General features: G+C 37.7%; 1 protein-coding gene across 2 annotated transcripts in view; it reads right to left on the bottom strand.

Moving 5' to 3' along the window:
* The window catches only part of CCDC18 (coiled-coil domain containing 18), a 117,363-nt gene that overhangs the window by 12,812 nt on the left and 83,671 nt on the right, over nt 1-20,880 (bottom strand). For both annotated transcript variants that reach the window (XM_032867154.1, XM_032867152.1), the window contains exons 27-28: nt 17,221-17,358; nt 13,345-13,545 (exon numbers count right to left, since the gene is read on the bottom strand). In XM_032867154.1, the coding sequence (XP_032723045.1) occupies nt 13,345-13,545; nt 17,221-17,358 (339 nt within the window). The remainder of the gene's footprint in view (nt 1-13,344; nt 13,546-17,220; nt 17,359-20,880) is intronic.

Below are 20,880 nucleotides of genomic sequence, written 5' to 3'. Positions count from 1 at the left end.
ACATAAGTGATTCCTCCCAAGACACACTGAATCTACACCTAGTCATGGAGCAATTCCCTCTCAAAGAAGCCAGCTGAGCAACAGCCACACACTGGGTTAATGAGAAAATACCTACAAAAGGGCCATTCTGTGGGTGAAACACTTCACTCCCAGATTCTCCCTGAGGAGTGAAGTGTATGGACCCCACCTCTAACACCCCAACTTTTAAAACTACCACTTCAGGGATGTGTACTAAAACACCTAGCTCTAAAAATCTATTCATGAGACCTACAAGACTAGAGCAAATAGAAAAACAGTTCTTAACGGGCTCACAACAATGTGGTATGGCTATCTACCAGGAGTCAGCACAGAAGCAGCTGGCAAAAATAGTCCACCTCTTTGTCTTTCCCTGAAAGAGTCTTATTTATGTACTTTAAAAGCTTCTGCCTGAGGGTCAGTTTTCTAATTTAGCACATGTCTAGGAGATTATGATCCTCTAGAGCACCAGATACCTCCTCCACCTTTTTCCCTAGAGTCTGCTTCAAATTTCCAGTATAAAAAAAAAAAAAAAATTCCAGTATCTTCTTGAAAGGAGCTTGTACTCATCTAGCACTCAAGCTTTTGAAGCTGTTGCCGAAGGGACTGGCCTCTGGACTACATGACTCTGTAGCCAACAGGGTTTACATTCATATGTCCAGCAGGACTGTGGCAAACTAAGCAGTTTTTAGTAGGCAGAGGAGCACACCCTCATGCCTACAAACGTAAGCCCAGCACTGAGGGAACAAATAATAAAGCCCATCTCTCAGTTTCTCCCTGTAAGGATCCCAACTACACCCTTTCCTGGCTGTTACCCAAGGGTCTAGACTTCAGACAGTCTGCACCTAGGTGCTGACTGAGATCATCATCCCCTTTGGAATACTGACAAATCGTGGCACACCCTCAACTACCGGGATCCACCGAGAACAAAGAAGGCTGAACAATCACAAAGGTTTGAAAAACAATAAGGAATTCAGAACCGGATGATCAATAAGGTATATCTCCTACACAATACCACTCTGTCAAGACTGGGAAAGGTGGCTGAAACCAACACAGAATTGAGAAAAATGAAGAAACAGGGGAATATATTCCATGCAAAAAAATAAGCTGAAACTCTAAAAAACAGACCTTCATGAGACAATAACAGGTGATTTACCTCATAAAGAATTCAAAATAACATCATAAAGATGTTTACCAAGTCAGGAGAACAATGCATGAACAAAGTAAGAATTTCAATTGAGACAGAAAATATAAGAAGGTACCAAAAATCACAGAGCATAAGAAGTCACAGAGTGAAAATACAGTAACTGAACTGGAGAATTCAACAAAGAGGTTCAACAACAGACTAGATCCAAGAGAAGAAAGGATCAGAGGACCCAAAGGGTAGTGGAATTCTATTAAAGGAGCAGAAAGAAAAAAAATTTAAAAGGGTGAAACCAGCTTAAGGGACTAATGGGACACCATCAAGAGGACCAACATACACATTATAGGGGTCCCAGAAGGAGAAGAGAGACAGGAGCACAAAGTTTATTTAAAGTAATAATGGCCCAAAGCTTTTTTAACTTGAGAAAAGAAACAGACATCCAGATCCAGGAAGTCTAGTGAATTCCAGATATGATGAATCCAGAGATCTAAACTGAAACACTTTATAATTGTTAAAAACCAAAGACAGAGAGTCTTAAAAGCAGCAAGAGAAAAACTACTTGTGTATAAGGAAACCCTTATGAGAAAATCAACAGAAAATCTGTAGGTAAGAAGAGAATGGCATGACATATTAAAAATACTGAATGGAAAAAAAAAAAGCCTGCCAACCAAGAATACTCTTCCTGGCAAAGTTGTCCTTCAGAATTAAAGGATAAAGAGTTTTCCAGACAAGGAAAAGCTGAAGGAATTCATCTCCACTAGACTGGCCTTACACTAAATTTTAAAAGGAATTCTTTAAGCTGATTTTTTTAAATGCTAAATAGTAACAGGAAAACATATGAAAGTTTCAAGCTCATTGGTAAAGGTAAACATATAGTTAAATTCAGAACACTCTAATGTTCCAATTATGGTGGGTAAATCACTAAAACTCTAATACAAAGAGTTAAAAGACATGGGGGTAGTTCCCAGGAAGATGAAGGAGGAGGATTCTAAGCTCACTTTGTCCTATGGATACAATTAGATAACACACACATCAGTGTAACTAATCCAGAAAATGACCTGAAGACTAGCAGAACAGGCTCTCCACTGCTAAGTGTAGAGAAGAGGCCCCATAGAAGAGGGTAGGAAAGAGAGAGATGCAGTTGGGAGCCACAGTGACTAGTGGGATTGTCTGCAGGAGTGAAGGGCACTGTGGGCATGGAGAAGGGAGAAGAGCACACTCCATGCCAGAACTCTAGGCTTGGGGACCTGCCATGGGAAGATAAATCCCTTTAACATTAGGCTTTGAAAACCCAAGGGACCCAACTCCATGAGTTCTTACAATCAGTGGGGCTTACCACCTGAAACTTTAAATATCAGCAGGCTGGGGTCTGGGAGGGCTGGAAGGGTAGAGTCCCCATGCTGAAAGAGAGACAAATAGTGCCATGGAGGTATAGCATAGAAGCAGCAGTTTGAAAAACTGCCTGGGGTAAAAAGGAAGGAGGGGGGTGGGGTGGGGTGTGTGTGTGGTGTGTGTGTGTGTGTGTTTTGAGGGACAGGGATCTTTGGGAGATTTCTCCAACATAAGAGCTCCACATTTCCCTCCCCTGCCTCCCAGCCTAGAAAAACAGACACCTGTAGGAACCAGTGCAGCACAAACACTCTCCACCTAGCTTGCTAACAGTGTGTCCTGGCCCCGTGTCCACCTGCAGACTCGCCCTATCCAACCTAGCCTGGGCAAGAGTATTCAAAAGTGGCTCCAAGTCCCTTCCCAAAGCAGACTAGCAAACACCTTGCTAACACCGTGTACCCCACTGCTGTGTTCTCCTGCAGACCTGCCCTTGACAGGAGTCCATCCAAAGTGGTAGCACAAGTTAGCAGTGCAAAAGCAGCCCTGACAAGGGTCAACACCACTCCAAAGGGACTGCTTGACCAGGAAGAAAGGAAGATAACCACACACACCAGTACAACTCTGGCCCCAACAGTGGGGTGGAGGCAGACATCTGGTCTGACTGCAGGCCTCGCCCACTAACAAACGCTTCTCAGGGGAACAACACAGAAAACACCCTGCAGATCTGGCAAATGCCTGGTCTGACTCAACTCAAGCCCAAGGCAGCCCCAGACTGGCTGACTACCAAAACAGGGACCAAATCCTGCCCACAACAGGCAAAGAAAGCCATTGGAGACTACTGGACTGAAGGTAAATGCAGCTTAGCCACAATAGTAGGGCACATATGACACACTTAAGAGACACCCCTGAAGCACGAGGTTCTGGTGAACAGGGGATATTGCAGTGCAGGGCTCTACAGAACATCATCTTCATTAGGCTGTGACTTTCAAGATCAAAAGACATAGCTGACTTTCCTAACATAGAAATAGATACAGAAAGACAAACTGAAGTGGTAGAGGAATTTATCTCAAATGAAAGAACAGGACAAAATCACAGCAAGAAAGCTTAATGAAACAGAGATAATATGCCTGATGGAGAATTTAAAGTAATAGTCATACATAAAGATACTTACTGGGGGACGCCTGGGTGGCTCCGTTGACCTTCGGCTTGGGTCATGATCCCAGGGTCCTGGGATCAAGTCTCACATCAGGCTCTTTGCTCAGCAGGGAGCCTGCTTCTCCCTCTGCCTCTCCCCACCCACAAATAAATAAAATCTTAAACAACATACTCACTAGACTTAGGAGTGGAGGACCTCACATTGACACCCTCAATAGAGACAGAATACATTAAAAAGAACCAGTCAGAGATGAAGAACTGAATAACTGAAATTAAAAATATATTAAAGGGAATAAATAGTAGACCAAAGGAAATAGATCAAGGACCTGTAAGACAAAGTAATGGAAAACAAGCTTAACAGGGAGAGAAAAAAGAACAATAAAAAACCATTGATTAAGGAAACTCTACAACACCATCAAGAGTAGTAACAGTCACATTATAGGGATCCCAGGAAGAGAGAAGAGGGGGCAGAAAATTTATTTAAAGTAGTAACGGTGGACACCCGGGTGGCTCAGTGGGTTAAAGCCTCTGCCTTCAGCTCAGGTGATGATCTCAGGGTCCTGGGATCGAGTCCCGCATTGGGTTCTCTGCTCAGCAGGGAGCCTGCTTCCCTCTCTCTCTCTCTCTGCCTGCCTCTCTGCCTACTTGTGATCTCTCTCTGTCAAATAAAATATTTTTTAAAAAATAAAAAAAATAAATAAAGAAGTAATGGCTTAAAACTTCCTAAATCTGGGGAGGGAAACAGATACCTAGATCCAGGAGGCACACAGACCCCATCCCCACCAAAATCAACCCCCATTGGTCCAAACCAAGACAATAGTAATTAAAATGGCAAAAAGTAGTGCTAAAGAGAGAATTTTAAAAAGCAGCAAAATAAAATAGGTACATACAAGGGACCCTATAAGGCTATTAGCTGATTTTTCAGCAGGAACTTTGCAGGGCAGAAGATAATAGCATGATATAGTCAAACTACTAAAAGAAAAAAACACACAATCAAGAAAAAGAAAATTTTCATTTTATCTTTTTCAAATTCAATTAGCCAACGTATAGTACCTCATTAGTTTTTGATAAAGTGTTCGATGATTCATTAGTTGGGTTTTAACACCCTATGCTCATCACATCATGTGCCCTCCTTAATGCCCATCATCCAGTTACCCCATTCCCCCATCCACCTCCCTATCTGTAACCCTCGTTTGCATCCTGAAGTCAAGAGTCTCCTGGTTTGTCTCCCTCTCTGATTTCTTCCCATTCAGTAATAGAAAATTTGAACATGCTAATTACCAACAATCAAATTGATTCAGTAATCAAATAACTCCCAAGAAGCAAAAGTTCAGGACCAGATTGGTGAATTCTACCAAACATTTAAAAAAGAGTTAATACCTATTCTTCTCAAACTATTCCAAGAGATACAAGAGGAAGGAGAACTTCCAAACTCTTATGAGTCCAGCATTACCTTGATACCAAAATCAAAGACACTATAAAAAAAAAGAACTACAGGCCAGTATCACTGATGAACACAGATGCACTCATATGTGGAATTTAAGAAACAGTGCAGAGAATTATAGAGGAAGGGAGGGAAAACTGAATAGGAAGTCATCAGAGAGGGAGAAAATCCATGAGAGGCTCTTAACTATAAGAAACAAACCGAGGTTGCTGGAGGGGAGGTGGACGGGGGTTGGGGTAATTGATGGGCATTAAGGAGGGCATGTGATGTGTTAAGCACTGTGTGTTAAATGCAACTGATGAATTACTGAACTCTACGTATGAAACTAATGATGTACTATATGTTGGCTAACTGAATTTAAATTTTAAAAATTGTCAATAAAATATTAGTAAATTGAATCTAACAATACATTAAAAAAATCATTCACCACAATCAAGTGGGATTCATTCTGGAGATGCAAATGTGGTTTGCTATTCATAAATCAGTCAATGTGATACATCACATCAACACTAGAAAGGATAAGAACCATATGATCATTTCATTAGACACAGAAAAAGCATTTGACAAAGTACAACATCCATTCATGACAGAAACGCTCAACAAACTTTTAGAGGGAACATACCTCAACATAATAAAGGCCATATGTCAAAAATCTATAGCTAACACCATACTCAATGGGGAAAAACTCAGAGCTTTTCCCCTAAGACCAGGAATAAGACAAGAATGTCCACTCTCACTACTTTTATTCAACACAGTATTAGAAGTCCTAGCCACAGTAATCAGACAAGGAATAAGATGCATCCAAATTAAGAATAATCACTATTTGTAGATGACACAATACTATACATAGAACTCTAAAGACTTCACCAAAAAACTACTAGAATTGATAAATGAATTCAGTAAGGTTGCACAATACAAAAATCAATATTCAGAAATACATTGCATTTCCATATACTACTAATGAAGTAGCAGAAAGAGAAATTAAGAAGAAGAAATTAACAGTGCCATTTACAATTGTACCAAAAGTAATAAAATACCTAGGAATAAACTTAACCAAGGAGGTAAAAGACCTATACTCCGAAAACTATAAACACTGATGAAAAAAACTGAAAATTACACAAAGAAATGGAAATATATTCCATGCTCATGGATTGGAAGAACAAATATTGTAAAAATATCCACACTACCCAAAGCCATCTACAGATTTTATGCAATCCCTGTCAAAGTACCAACAGCATTTTTCACTGAACTATAACAAATAATCCTAAAATTTGTATGGAACCATGAATGACCCTGAATAGCCAAAGAAATCTTGAAAAAGAAGAACAAAACTGGAGGTATCATAATCCCAGATTTCAAGATGTCCAACAAAGCCGTAGTAATCAAAAGAGTATGGTACTGGCACAAAAACAGACCCATAGATCCAGAGAACAGAACAGAGAGCCCAGAAATATACCCACAATTATATGATCAATTAATCTTTGACACAGGAGGAAAGAATATGCAATGGGAAAAAGACCATCTCTTCAATAAATGTTGTTGGGAAAATTGGATAGCTGCATGCAAAAAAATGAATTTGGGCCACTTTTTACACCATACACAAATATAAACTCAAAATGGATTAAAGACCTAAATATGAGACCTGAAACCATAAAAACCCTAGAGCAGAGCACAGGCAGTAATTTCTCTGACATCAGCTGTAGCAACATTTTTCTAAAATATGCCTTCTAAGGTAAGGGAAACAAAAGAAAAAATAAACTATTGGGGCTTCATCAAAATAAAAAGCTTCTGCACGGGTGCATGGGTGGCTCAGTCAGTTAAGTATCTGCCTTCAGTTCAGGTCATGATCCCAGGGGGTCCTGGGATGGAGCCCCATGTCCCTCCTGAGAGGGAGCCTGCATCTCCCTCTCTCTCTTCCCTTCCCCCTGACTCGAGCTTGGTCTCTCTTTCAATCTGTCTCTCTCTCAAGTAAATAAAATCTTAACAAACAAACAAACAAAAAAACTTCTGCATGGCAAAGTAAACAATCAACAAAACTAATGGAATGGGAGAAGATAATTATAAATGACATATCTGACAAAGGGTTAGTATCCAAAATATATAAAGAACTTATACAACTCAACTTCAAAAAACCAAATAATCCAATTTAAAAATGGGAGGAAGACATGAACATACATTTCTCCAAGTACGACATATAGATGGCCAATAGACAAAATGAAAGATGCTCAATGTAAGTAATCCTTAGGGAAATGCAAATCAAAACCACAATGAGATCATATCACACTTGTGTAAATGGCTAAAAATCAACAACTCAAGAAACACAAAGTGTTGGCAAAGATGTAAAGAAAAAGGAACCCTCTCGCATTGTCGGTAGGAATGAAAACTGGTGCAGCCACTGTGGAAACCAGTATGGAGGTTCCTCAAAAAACTAAAAATAGGGCGCCTGGGTAGCACAGTTGGTTAAGCAACTGCCTTTGGCTTGGGTCATGATCCTGGAGTTCAGGAATCGAGTCCCACATCAGGCTCCCTGCTCAGCAGGGAGTCTGTTTGTCCCTCTGACCACTCCCCTCTCATGCATTCTCTCTCTCTCAAATAAATAAATTAAAAAAAAAACAAAACAAAACTAAAAATAGAGTTACTATATGACCCATAAACTGCACTAGTGGACATTTACCCCCAAAATATAAAAACACTAATTAAAAGGGATACATGCACCCTTATGTTTATTGCAACATTATTTATAAGAGCCAAGATATGGAAGCAGCCTGTGTCCACTGAAAGATGACTGAATAAAGAAGATATGGCATATACATACAATGGAATATTATTCACCCATTAAAAGTGAAATCTTACCATTTGCAATGACATAGATGGAGCTAGAGAGTATAATGCTAAGTGAATTAAGTCAGTTAGACAAAGACAAATACCCTATATGATTTCACTCATATGTGGAATTTAAGAAACATATTAAACAAGCAAAGGAAAAAAAAAGAGATAGATAAACCAACAAACAGACCCTTAACTACAGAGAACAAACTGATGGTTACCAGATGGGAGGTGGGTGGGAGGATGGGGAAAATAGGTGATGGGGATTAAGGAGACCACTTGTCATAATGAGCACGGGGTGATGTACAGAAGTGCCTAATCACTATGTCGTACACGGAAAACTAGCAAAACACTGTATGTTAACTATATTGGAATTTAAAATAAAATAACATTTAAATAATATATATAGATAAAAAAATATATTCCATATAAATGGAAATCAAATGAATACTGGTATAGCTATACCTACATCAGAAAAAACAATCTTTAAGCCAAAACTCTAAGACAAAGAATGTCATTATATAATGACAAAGGGATCAAACTAATAATAAGAGTACATTATATAAATATTTATGAGCCAAAAAACATATATAAATATATATAAATATATAAAGCAAATATTAACAGACATGAGGGAAGAAAAAGACAGAAATATGATAATGGTAGGGGACTTAAATACCCCATTTTCATCAATGGGTAGATCAAGGCAGAAAAATCAATAAGGAAAAATTGGACTTGAACCACACATCAGATCAAATGCACTTAACAGACATTTGCAGAACATTCCATATAGCATAAGGCCTGTACACATTCTTCTCAAATATACAAGGAACATTCTCCAAGGTAAACCAAGTGTTAGGCCACAGAACAAGTCTTAATAAATTTTAGGAGACTGAAATATTAATATATTCCAACCACAATGGTATAAAACCAAAAATAAATTAGAAGAAAACTGGCAGTTCTCAATTATGTGGGCATTAAAAAATACGCTAAAGAACAGCCAATAGGCTAAAGAAATTTAAAAAAATTATCTCAAGGCAAATGAGAATGGAAATACAAAATACCAAAAATTATGAGATATAGCAAAAACATTTTTAAGAGGGAAGTTCATAGTGATAACACCTACATTAGAAAAGAAGAAAGATTGCAAATAACCTAACTTCACACTTTAAGGAACTAGAAAAAGAACAAACTAAACCCAAAGTTAGGAGAAGCGGAAATAACAAAGATAAGAGCAGAAATAGAGACTAAAAAGACAACAGAAAAGGTCAGTGAAACTGAGCAGAGGGCTTTTTTTTTTTAATTAACATATAATGTATTATTTGTTTCAGGGGTACAGGTCTGTGAATCATCAGTCTTACACAACTCACAGCACTCACCATAGCACATACCCTCCCCAATGTCCATCACCCAGCCACCCGATCCCTCCCACTCCCTTCCACTCCAGAAACCCTCAGTATGTTTCCTGAGACCAAGAGTCTCTTAAGGTTTATTTCCTACTCTGGTTTCGTCTTGTTTCATTTTCCCCTCCCTTCCCCTGTGATCTTGTGTCTTATTTCTCAAATTCCTCAAATCAGTGAGATCATATGATAATTGTCCCTCTCTGATTGACTTACTTTGCTTAACCTAGTATTCTCTAGTTCCATCCAAGTTCCAAATTGCCAGATTTCAGGGTTTTTTGATGGCTGCATAATATTCTTTTTTTTTTTTTTTTAAGATTTTATTTACTTATTTGACAGAGAGAAAGAGATCACAGGTAGGCAGAGAAGTAGGCATAGAGAGGGGGAAGCAGGCTCCCTGCTGAGCAGAGAGCCTGATGTGGGGCTCGATCCCAGGACCCTGGGATCATGACCTGAGCTGAAGGCAGAGGCTTAACTCTGAGCCACCCAGGTGCCCCTGCATAATATTCTTTTAAAAAGATAAAATAAAGGGGCACCTGGGTGGCTCAGCGGGTTAAGCCTCTGCCTTCAGCTCAGGTCATGATCTGAGGGTTGTGGGATCAAGCCCCACGTCGGGCTCTCTGCTCAGCGGGGAACCTGCTTCCCCACCCTACCGCCTGCCTCTCTGCCTACTTGTGATCTTTCCGTCAAACAAAAAAATAAAATCTTAAAAAAAAAAAATACACAAATATTTAGCCAGATTTACCAAGGGGAAAAAGGGCCCAAATAAATAAAATCAGAAATGAAGGAGAAGACATTTCAACTGCTACCAAAGAAATACAAAGAATCATTTCAGATTGATATGAAGACTTATATGCCAACAAACTGGACAATCTAGAAGAAACAGATAAATTACTAGAAACACAAAATCTACCAAGACAATCATGAAAAAACAGAATATCTGAACAAAACAATTAATAGTAAGGAAATTAGATCAGTAATCAAAAACTTCCAAAGAAACAAAAGTCCAGGACCAGATGACTTCATTACAAATTCTACCAAACTTTAAGGAAGAATTAATACCAGCCCTCCTCAAGCTTTCCCAAAAAAAACAGAAGAGAAGGAAACCCTTCCAAACTCATTTTAGGAGCCTGTCACCCTGATACCTAACTAGACAGGGAAGCCTCAAGAAAAGTAGAGGCCAGTATCCTTAATGAAAATAGATGCAAAATTCCTCAACAAAATTGAAGAAAAGCTGAATTCAGTAATACATTAGAAGGATAATACATAATGATCAAGTTGGATTAATTCCATAGATGTATAAGGATGATTAGGTTTACCATCTGCAAAAAAAATCAGCGTGATACACCACATTAATAAAATAAAGGATAAAAATTTTATGATCATCTCAACAAATGCAGAAAAAACATGTGAAAAATTTCAACATCCTGTAAGACCAGGAACACTCTTGCCACTTTTATTCAACATAGTACTGGAAGTTCTACCCAGAGCAATTAGTCAAGAAAAAGAAATAAAAGGGGTGGCTGGGTTGCTCAGAGGGTTAAGCATCTGACTGTTGATTTTGGCTTAGGTTATGACCTCAGAGTTGTGAGACAGCTCTGTGTCAGGCTCCATGCTGGGCCTGAAGCCTGCTTAGGATTTTCTCTCCTTCCTTCTGCCCTTCCCACTCCCTTTTCTCTCCCTCCAGAAAAAAAGGAAGGAACGAAGGGGGAGGAAGAAAAAAAGGAAAGAAAAAAGAAATAAGTATTCAAATTGGAAAGCAGCTGTATTTGCAGATAACATGATATTATATATAGAAAACACTAAAAAATCCATCAAAAATTTGTTACAATAAATGAATTCAGTAAAGTTGTAGGATACGAAATCACTGTATTACCCAAAGCAATTCACAGATTCAGTTCAATCCCCATCCAAATTCCAGTGGCATTTTTCAAAGAAACAGAACAATCCTAAAATCTGTATGGAACCAGAAAAGACCTAAATATCTAAAGTAATCTTAAGAAAAAAGAAGAAAGCTGGAGGCATCACACTTCTTCATTTCAATCCATATTACAAAGCTATAGTAATAAAAAAGTATGGTAATGGTATTTAAATGGATACACGGATCAATGGAACAAAACAGAGAGTGCAGGAATAAGCCCATGCATATACAGCAAATTAACTTATGACAAAGGAGCCAAGAATACACAATGGGAAAAGTATAGTTTCTCTACAAGTTGTGCTGGGAAAACTGCAGTCAGATGCAAAAAGAAAAAACTGCATCACCATCTTACACCATACACAAAAATCAACTCCAAATGGATGAAACACTTAAACCATAAATTTCCTAGGAGAAAAAGTATGGGTGAAGCTACTTGATATCAAGTTTGGCAATAATTTTTTGGATCTGACACAAAAACAAGGGCAATGAAAGCAGATATAAACAAATGGGACTATATTCAACTAAAAAGCTCTGCAACGTAGTGTAAACTATCAAAATGAAAAGACAACCTACATAAAGGGAGAAAATATCTGCAAATCATCTATCTGATAAAGGGTGAATATCTGAAATATATTAAGAATTCATACAACTCAAAACCCAAATACAATTAAAAGTTGGCAGAGGAACTGAACAGATATTTTTCTGAAGAAGACATATAGACGGGCAACAGGTACATGAAAAGGTGCTCAATGTCACTCATCATCAGGGAAATGCAAATCAGAACCATAATGAGATACTACCTCATACTTGTGAGAATGGCTAGTATTAAAAAAACAAACAAACCCAACAACCACCAAAAACCCAGAGATAACAAGTGTTGGTGTGGGTGTGGAGACAAGGGAACCTTTGTGCACTGTTGGTGGGAATGTAAATTGGGACAGCCACTGTGAAAAACAGTATGAAGGTTCTGGAAAAAATTAAAATTATAACTACCATATGATGCTACAATACCAGTTTTGGGTACATACACAAAGGGAATTAATACAGGATATCAAAGAGACATGTATTTCCAAGTTCATTCATGGCAGCATCACAGCCAAGTTAAGCAAACAACCAAAGTGTTCATCAACAGATGAATGGATACAGATGTGGTATGTAGATACACACAGTGGACTATTATTCAGCTATGAGAAAGGACACCTTATTTGCGACAACACGGATGGACCTTGAGGGCATTATGCTAAATTAAATAAAACAGAGAAAAACAGTTCATGGTATCACTTGTACGTGGAGTCTACAAAAAAAGAGAGAGAGAGAATCAAACTCAGAAACAGCAGATGATTATGGTGATGGGTATTAAACAGGGGACATATTGCACGGAGCACTGGATGTTATACATAAACAATGAATCATAGGGGTGCCTGGGTGGCTCAGTGGGTTAAAGCCTTTGCCTTTGGCTTAGGTCACGATCCCAGGGTCCTGGGATTGAGCCCCGCATCGGGCTCTCTGCTCAGCAGGGAGCCTGCTTCCTCCTCTCTCTCTGCCTGCTTCTCTGCCTACTTGTGATCTCTGTGTGTCAAATAAATAAATAAATAAATAAACAAACAAATAAATAAATAAATAACTTAAAAAAAAACAACAATGAATCATTGAACACTACATCAAAAACTAATGATGTACTATATGGTGACATAACATAATAATGAAACAGCAGGGGTTGCTAGGCAGTGGTGGAAATAGTGAGAGGTTAGTGAAACAGTATAACCTTTTAACTAAAAGATGAATAAGGTCTGAGGATCTAATGTATAACATGGTGACTACAGTTGGTAATTCAGGTATTATATAACTGAAATTTGCTAAGAGAGCAGATAAATTTTCTTACCAAAAAAATATATTTAAAACTTTTTATGTTTGAACTTAAAAATTATTTCTCCTGGGGTAATATGATATACATCATACTCATAATTCCCACACCCAATGTCTTCTAAATAAAATGCTTTTTATTCAAACTGGTCAACATTTGATCATATTTTCCTTTATAAACTATAAGGACAGGGAAAACAAGTCATAAATGTACTTGTATTTTATGTACTTCTATATGTTTACTTACTTTAATAAGTAATGCTTCATTTGTAGCTTCAATTACTTCATTCCTATCTTGGACTTGTTGATGCAAATTGCTTACAGTGTCCTGTGCTTCTTCTAATTCCAGTTTTGCCTTCTCTAACTGTTCATTTAGTTGCTGAACAGAAGTCTTTTGAGAGTCAGCAGATATCTTCCACTTTGCATGGTTCTCTTGATGTGACATCATCTACACAGCCCCAAAATTGAAAAAGAAAAGGAAAAAAATAGGAGTTGGTTTCGAAAATATTCTAATACTTTTCACTTCCATTTGTATTAAAGTAAATTCTGTTTATAGGTACAAACATCTGATTTCTCAACAAATAACTGATTAGAGGAAAAAAGGGGAAGAAGAAACCTATGGTCTTAAATTTACCTAAGAACAGTTAGCCACATACAATGGGCTGTTTTTGTTTCTGATTTGAACCACTTTACCTATATAGACATTTTTGTGACAATTGGGAAAATGTGAACAAATGATGGGTATTTGATAATATTCACAAGTTATTCTCAATTTTTAGGTGTGATGATAGTATTGTGGTTGTTTTTAAAATAGCACTTATCTTTTAGAGTTACCGAAATGTTTACTGATGAAATAATGATGTGTGAGATTTGCTTCAAATAGAGATAGATATGTGGGGGAAGGGAAGTGAGTGAGATGTGGTGATCATACATCCCAGTTTGCTTGAGACTCACCAGGTTTTATGCTTGGCATTCTGGTGTAGTTAAGAACAACATCCTTTTTCATTCTCAAAAGTATTCTCCACCCCCTCCCTTTTTTAAAGATTTATTTATTTGACAGGGAGAGAGTACAAGTAGGCAGAGCAGGAGGCAGAGGGAGAGGGAGAAGTAGGCCTTCCAGTGAGCAGGGAGCCCAATGTGGGACTTGATCCCAGGACCCTGGGATCATGACCTGAGCCTAAGGCAGCCACTTAACCAACTGAGCCACCCAGGCGCCCAAAAGTATTCCCTTTTAAAAAGAAATTGTCAGCATACTTATAGATGAAATCACATTGGCCAATAGGTTGGCAATTATTAAAGTTGAATAATAAATATAGGAGGATTTATACCATTCTTTCAAAATTTTCCATAATAAAAACTTTAAAAAAAAATCTATTTCTTGGGGTGCCTGGGTGGCTCAGTGGGTTAAAGCCTCTGCCTTCGGCTCGGGTCGTGATCTCAGGGTCCTGGGATCGAGCCCCACATCGGGCTGTCTGCTCAGCGGGGGGCCTGCTTCCTCCTCGCTCTCTCTGCCTGCATCTCTGCCTACTTGTGATCTCTCTCTGTCAAATAAATAAATAAAATCTTTAAAAAAAAATCTATTTCTTATCAAAAATATAGGGGGGCACTTGGGTGGCTCAATGGGTTCAGCTTCTGCCTTCTGCTCAGGTCATGATCCTAGGGTCCTGGGATTAAGTCCTGCATCATGCTCCCTGCTCAGCAGGGAGTCTGCTCTCCCCCTCCCTCTGACTGCCACCTCCCTGTGCTTGTGTGCTCACGCTCTTTCTCTCATAAAAATAAATAAATAAAATCTTTGAAAAAAGTATTAGGACTTTTGCAATTATTATTGACTTTTCTGACAATTCTGAAGCCTATAATTTTTAAAATGCTGTTAAAAATTATTAATCCTTTTTACTGTTACTTTAATGATTTATTCCTTCATTTTTATATTCAAACAACATACATGCTTTAAAAATAAATTTTTGTCAAGTACCAAAGAGGATAAAAACATATTACAAATTTTTATATTATACATATAAAACTATCAAATATTAAACAGCAACATTAAAACCTATTTTTACAATTCATTTTATGTACTACCTGCTTATAAATGATTTCAGAGCGCTTAAAAAACTTAAAGTAAAAAATTGGTGCAAAAATAATGAATACTGCTACGCTGAAAAAATAAAAAATGTTTAAAATAAATAAATAAATAAATACAGTGCAAAAAACAAAAAAAAAATTGAATAATAAGAAAAGTAGACATACAAATGGCTATCAGACACATGAAAAAATGTTCATCATCACTAGCCATCAGGGAGATTCAAATTAAAACCACATTGAGATATCACCTTACACCACTTAGAATGGCCAAAATTAGCAAGACAGGAAACAACATGTGTTGGAGGGGATGTGGAGAAAGGGGAACCCTCTTATACTGTTGGTGGGAATGCAAGTTGGTGCAGCCTCTTTGGAGAACAGTGTGGAGATTCCTCAAGAAATTAAAAATAGAACTTCCCTATGACCCTGCCATTGCACTACTGGGTATTTACCCCAAAGATACAGATGTAGTGAAAAGAAGGGCCATCTGTACCCCAATGTTTATAGCAGCAATGGCCATGGTTGCCAAACTGTGGAAAGAACCAAGATGCCCTTCAACGGACGAATGGATAAGGAAGATGTGGTCCATATACACTATGGAGTATTATGCCTCCATCAGAAAGGATGAACACCCAACTTTTGTAGCAACATGGACGGGACTGGAAGAGATTATGCTGAGTGAAATAAGTCAAGCAGAGAGAGTCAATTATCATATGGTTTCACTTATTTGTGGAGCATAACAAATAGCATGGAGGACATGGGGAGTTAGGAGAAGGGAGTTGGGGGAAATTGGAAGGGAAGGTGAACAATGAGAGACTATGGACTCTGAAAAACAATCTGAAGGGTTTGAAGAGGTGGGGGGGTGGGAGGTTGGGGAACCAGGTGGTGGGTATTAGAGAGGGCACGGATTGCATGGAGCACTGGGTGTGGTGCAAAAACAATGAATACTGTCATGCTGAAAATAAATTAAAAATGATTTAAAAAAAAAGAAATAAAAGTAAAGATTACATAATAAAAATGCAAAGGATACTTGCTGGTAAACACTCTAGCTGGACTAGTTATTACTGATGGTCACTTGGTTGAGTAGCTAATATTTACTTATTAAATAATTATGTTGAATCCAAGAGCATTCCATTTGTCTTTAAAGACCAAAGACTGAAATCTCTTAGCCTGTTAACTGGATTCAGCTTGCAAATATGTTTTGTTTGGCAGACACAATGTTTTCAAAGAGATCTGAATCTAAACACATTGAAGCAAGACATAGTGACCAGTGACTACAATCCTTACCAATCTCTCACAAATATAGTCCCAAACTCCTTTGAAAGGAGTAGTTGTGAATGTAGTTGTAATCCTTTTCATATAGAAAAATGCCTTTATTAGAACTCTATAAGTAATTTATTTAGTTCTAATACATTTTAGATATTGTTAGATATAGTTTTTAAAAAGACAAGAAGTGCTATTCTAATTGATAACACTGTTCATTTCTATAAAGGCTCAGGACATAGTAGGTAGATAAAAAGTATCAGGTTCTAATTTTGCCTCTCTAACTTACTATCAGAACAAATGTTGGAAAGTGCAAAGCATTGTAGATTCATAGGCACATGAAACTACTTATGTTGTTTATTAAATATCTCGTTACTTTTGGCAAGTGCTATTTATAACTGATGATGATGAGCCGGCCTCTGGCCTAAGACCTTTAACTATATTCATTGAATCCATTTAATTCATTTAATCCAGTTCTATGAGGTACATATGACTATTTTGCCCATTTTAGACAGAGATGTTAATTGCTCGAGGTCACATAAGTGCCAGGTGATAAGCTGAGATTTGGAACTAGACTACCTACCTCAAGACTTTAAGCTCTTAACCCCACAGTGCATGAACTCACTGGATATGAAGTGGAATTATATTAAGCTACCAGAAATGAAGACCATAATGAATTATTCTATAATGAACACTTAGAAACTAGACTTATAGTTTTGTTTAGATAGTTCAATCCACTTCTGTAGCAGGGAGTTATGGAACAAATTACATTTTTCTTTACCTCCAGATGATAAGCTTCTTTGAGAGATTCTACTTCTGCTGACAATTTCTTGATTTCTGCTTGCATTCTTGCTTCTAAATGAGCTTCACGTACTTGAGAAGCCCCCAGTTCTTCAGCTAAATGGTGTCCATGAGCTTCCTTAAAAATGACACATTAAGGAAAGTTTGTTTATTTGGTTATTATAGCTAAACCACTCATGTGGATTTATGGAAGTATTTTAATCTTTTATAATACTATGTAAGTGCTCATACACAAAATTAGTTTATGAAATGGTATAGTTTAAAATCTAGACACTTAAGAGACTACAAATGGGACTGTATTAGTATACTGTTTATCACAATGTAATAATTCACTAACAAATGCATTCTGTAAAACAAACTAATAACCACGGTATGTTGAACTTCAGTAGATAAGTCTACTGTAAGGTTTGCCTGTGCATTATTTATTCACCAAATGCACTGTTTGCTTATCAAGAGTCAGTTGTGGGGTGCCTGCGTGGCTCAATCAGTTAAGCATCTGCCTTTGGCTCAGGCTGTGATCCCAGGGTCCTGGGATTGAGCTCTGCATGGTCAGGCTTCCCACTCAGCAGGGAGTCTGCTTCCCACTGTGCCCTTCCCCCCCACTAATGAGTGTGTGTGCGCTCGCGCTCTCTCTCTCACTCTCTCTCTCAAATATATAAATAAAATCTTTAAAAAGAAAAAGAGTCAGTTGTGTTTATCCAAACCTATTTATGCTAGTTGTGCTTGTTATTATAATTATGCAATTCTAATATACATTATTTATGAACATTGAGGAAATATACATGCAAAAAGAAATTTTTTATATGAAAAATTAGTTATGTGCCTTGAGACAGCTTACTGAATGAGTCAAACATTTTTTACTCAATTAGAAGCAATCAAAATAGTTGTAAAATACTGTGGGAAACCCCATGTAAAATATAAGAGATGTTATACTCTGATTTTAAAATGTCTTTTAATTTTTACTCTACTTTAAAGAAACCAGAATTGCAATAGATGAGGGACTAGTAGTATGGTTAATGCAAAGATATTAGGTGGAATTCTAATCAAAGAACCTACCCCCACACACACACACAAAAACAAGATTTGGTCCTAAATTAAAAGATTTACCCATGAATACATATTTAGAGTTTTGAGCTGAAATATTTTAAACTATCATTTTAACAAATCAAAACTACAATGAGATACTACCTCAAAATGGCCAAAAATAACACAAGAAACAAGGATCCAGAGAAAGGTGTCGGTGAGGATGCAGAGAAAGGGGAATCCTCTTACACTATTGGTGGGAATGCAAACTGGTGCAGCCACTCTGGAAAACAGTGTGGAGGTTCCTCAAAAAGGTAAAAATAGAACTACCTGAGGATCCAGTAATGCACTACTTGATATTTACCCAAAGGATATAAAAATACTAATTCAAAGGGATACATGCACCCTGATGTTTATATCAGTATTATCTGCAATAGCCAAATTATGGAAAGAGCCCAAATGTCCATCAACTGATAATGGATAAAGATGTAGTATAAAGATATAATGGAATATTATGCAGTCATAAAAAGAATCAAATCTTGCCATTTGCAATGATGTGGATAGAGCTAGAGAGAATTATGCTAAGTGAAATAAGAAAGAGAAAGACAAATACCATATGACTTCACTTACGTGTAATTTAAGAAACAAAATAAACAAACCTGGGTTGCGTGGAAAGAGAGGAAACCCGAGAAATATAAGCTTAACTATAGACCACTGATGGTTACCAGAGAAGGGATAGATGGAAGGATGGGGTAAAGAGGTGGTGGGGATTAAGGAGGGCACTTGTGATGAGCACTGGGTGTTGTATGTAAGTGCTGAATCACTAAATTCTACATCTGAAACTAGCTTGAATTTAAATGAAACTTAGAAAATAAAGTACTTTTCCCCCCCATTTTTAATTTAAGTTCAATTAATTGACATATAATGTATTACTGGTTTCAGAGGTAGAGGTCAGTGATTCATCAGTCTTATGTAATATCCAGTGCTCATTACATCATATGCTTTCCTTAATGTCTATCACCCAGTTACCCCATCCCCTCAACTCTACCCCCTTCAGCAATCCTCAGTTTGTTTTCTATGATAAAGAGTCTTTTATGGTTTGTCTCCCTCTCTGGTTTCCTCTTGTTTTATTTTTTCCTCTCTCTTGCTAAGATCCACTGTTTTGTTTCTTAAATTCCACTTATCAGTGAGATCATAGGGTAATTGTCTTTCTCTGATTGATTTATTTCACTTAGTTAGCATAATACCCTGTAGTTCCATCCATATTGTTGCAAATGGCAAGATTTCATTTTTTTTGATGTTGAGTGGAATTCCACTGTATATAAATACATCTTCTTTATCCTTTCATCTGTTGATGAACATCTGGGCTCTTTCCATAGTTTGGAAATTGTGGACATTGCTGCTATAAACATTGGGGTGTAGGTGCCCCTCTGGATCACTATATTTGTATCTTTGGGGTAAATACTCAGTAATGTAATTGCTGGGTCATAGGGTAGCTCTATTTTCAAATTTTTGAGGTATCTTCATACTGTTTTCCAGAATGGCTGCACCAGTTCACATTCCCACCAACCGTATATGAGAAAGGTTCCCCTTTCTCCACATCCTCGCCAGTATCTGTCATTTCCTGACTTGTTAAATTTAGCCATTCTGACTGGTGTGAGGTGGTATCTCATTATGGTTTTGATTTGTATTTCCCTGATGCTGAGTGCTGTTGAGCGTTTTTTCATGTTAAACTGTCACTTTAAATAATTCCTCACTTTCACTTTTTCGATTAATTGAGCTTATTGTGTCCACAGAAAATCAATTATACTATACTTAGATACTACTGATAAGGATAGAGATGAGATAAAAATAGACAGCTTCCTAGGAGCTTTCCCTAGGAGACTTGCAAATGCCCAACATAGTCTAATAAAAATTCCTTATATATTCTTTTAAAAAAAAAAATAGAAAAAAATATTAGAGAGAGTGCACAAGGATGAGTGGGGGGAGGAGCAGAGGCAGAGAGAGAAGATGACTCCCCACTGAGCAGGGAGCCCAACACAGGACTCCATCCCAAGACCCCATCCCAAGACCCTGGGATCACAACCTGAGCCCAGGGTAGACACTTAACCAATTGAGCCACCCAGGCATGTCCCCTTATATATTCTTTATTAGTCTAACCAACCAGGTATGTGAATAAAAGCACTAAATTTACCAAAATTAAATGTAAAGATACTTCAATGCAATTCCTATAATGTATTAGTAACCATAATAAAAATCAGAGGACTCACAGGCACTTTTCTGAAACACCAATAAATACATTTTTCTAGAAGTCTAAGTAATTAACCCAAGCATATCAATCTAGTATTTTTTTTTAAGATTTTTTTTTTTTTATTTGACAGACAGATCACAAGTAGGCAGAGAGGCAGGCAGAGAGAGAGGAGGAGGAGGCAGGCTCCTCGCTGAGCAGAGAGCCCCACGCGGGACTCGATCCCAGGACCCTGAGATCATGACCTGAGCCGAAGGCAGAGGCTTTAACCACTGAGCCACGCAGGCGCCCCCAATCTAGTATTTTTAAGCAAAGTTGTTAACCTTCTACCAAATCTTGGGGAAATAGAATTTATATTATTGTTCTTGT

Source organism: Lontra canadensis, unplaced genomic scaffold (genome assembly GCF_010015895.1).
Source record: "Lontra canadensis isolate GAN:19392208 unplaced genomic scaffold, GSC_riverotter_1.0 scaffold33, whole genome shotgun sequence".
NCBI lineage: Eukaryota > Metazoa > Chordata > Mammalia > Carnivora > Mustelidae > Lontra > Lontra canadensis.
The sequence above is the reverse complement of the archived record's forward strand: the minus strand, read 5'-3'. Positions and strand labels throughout refer to the sequence as shown.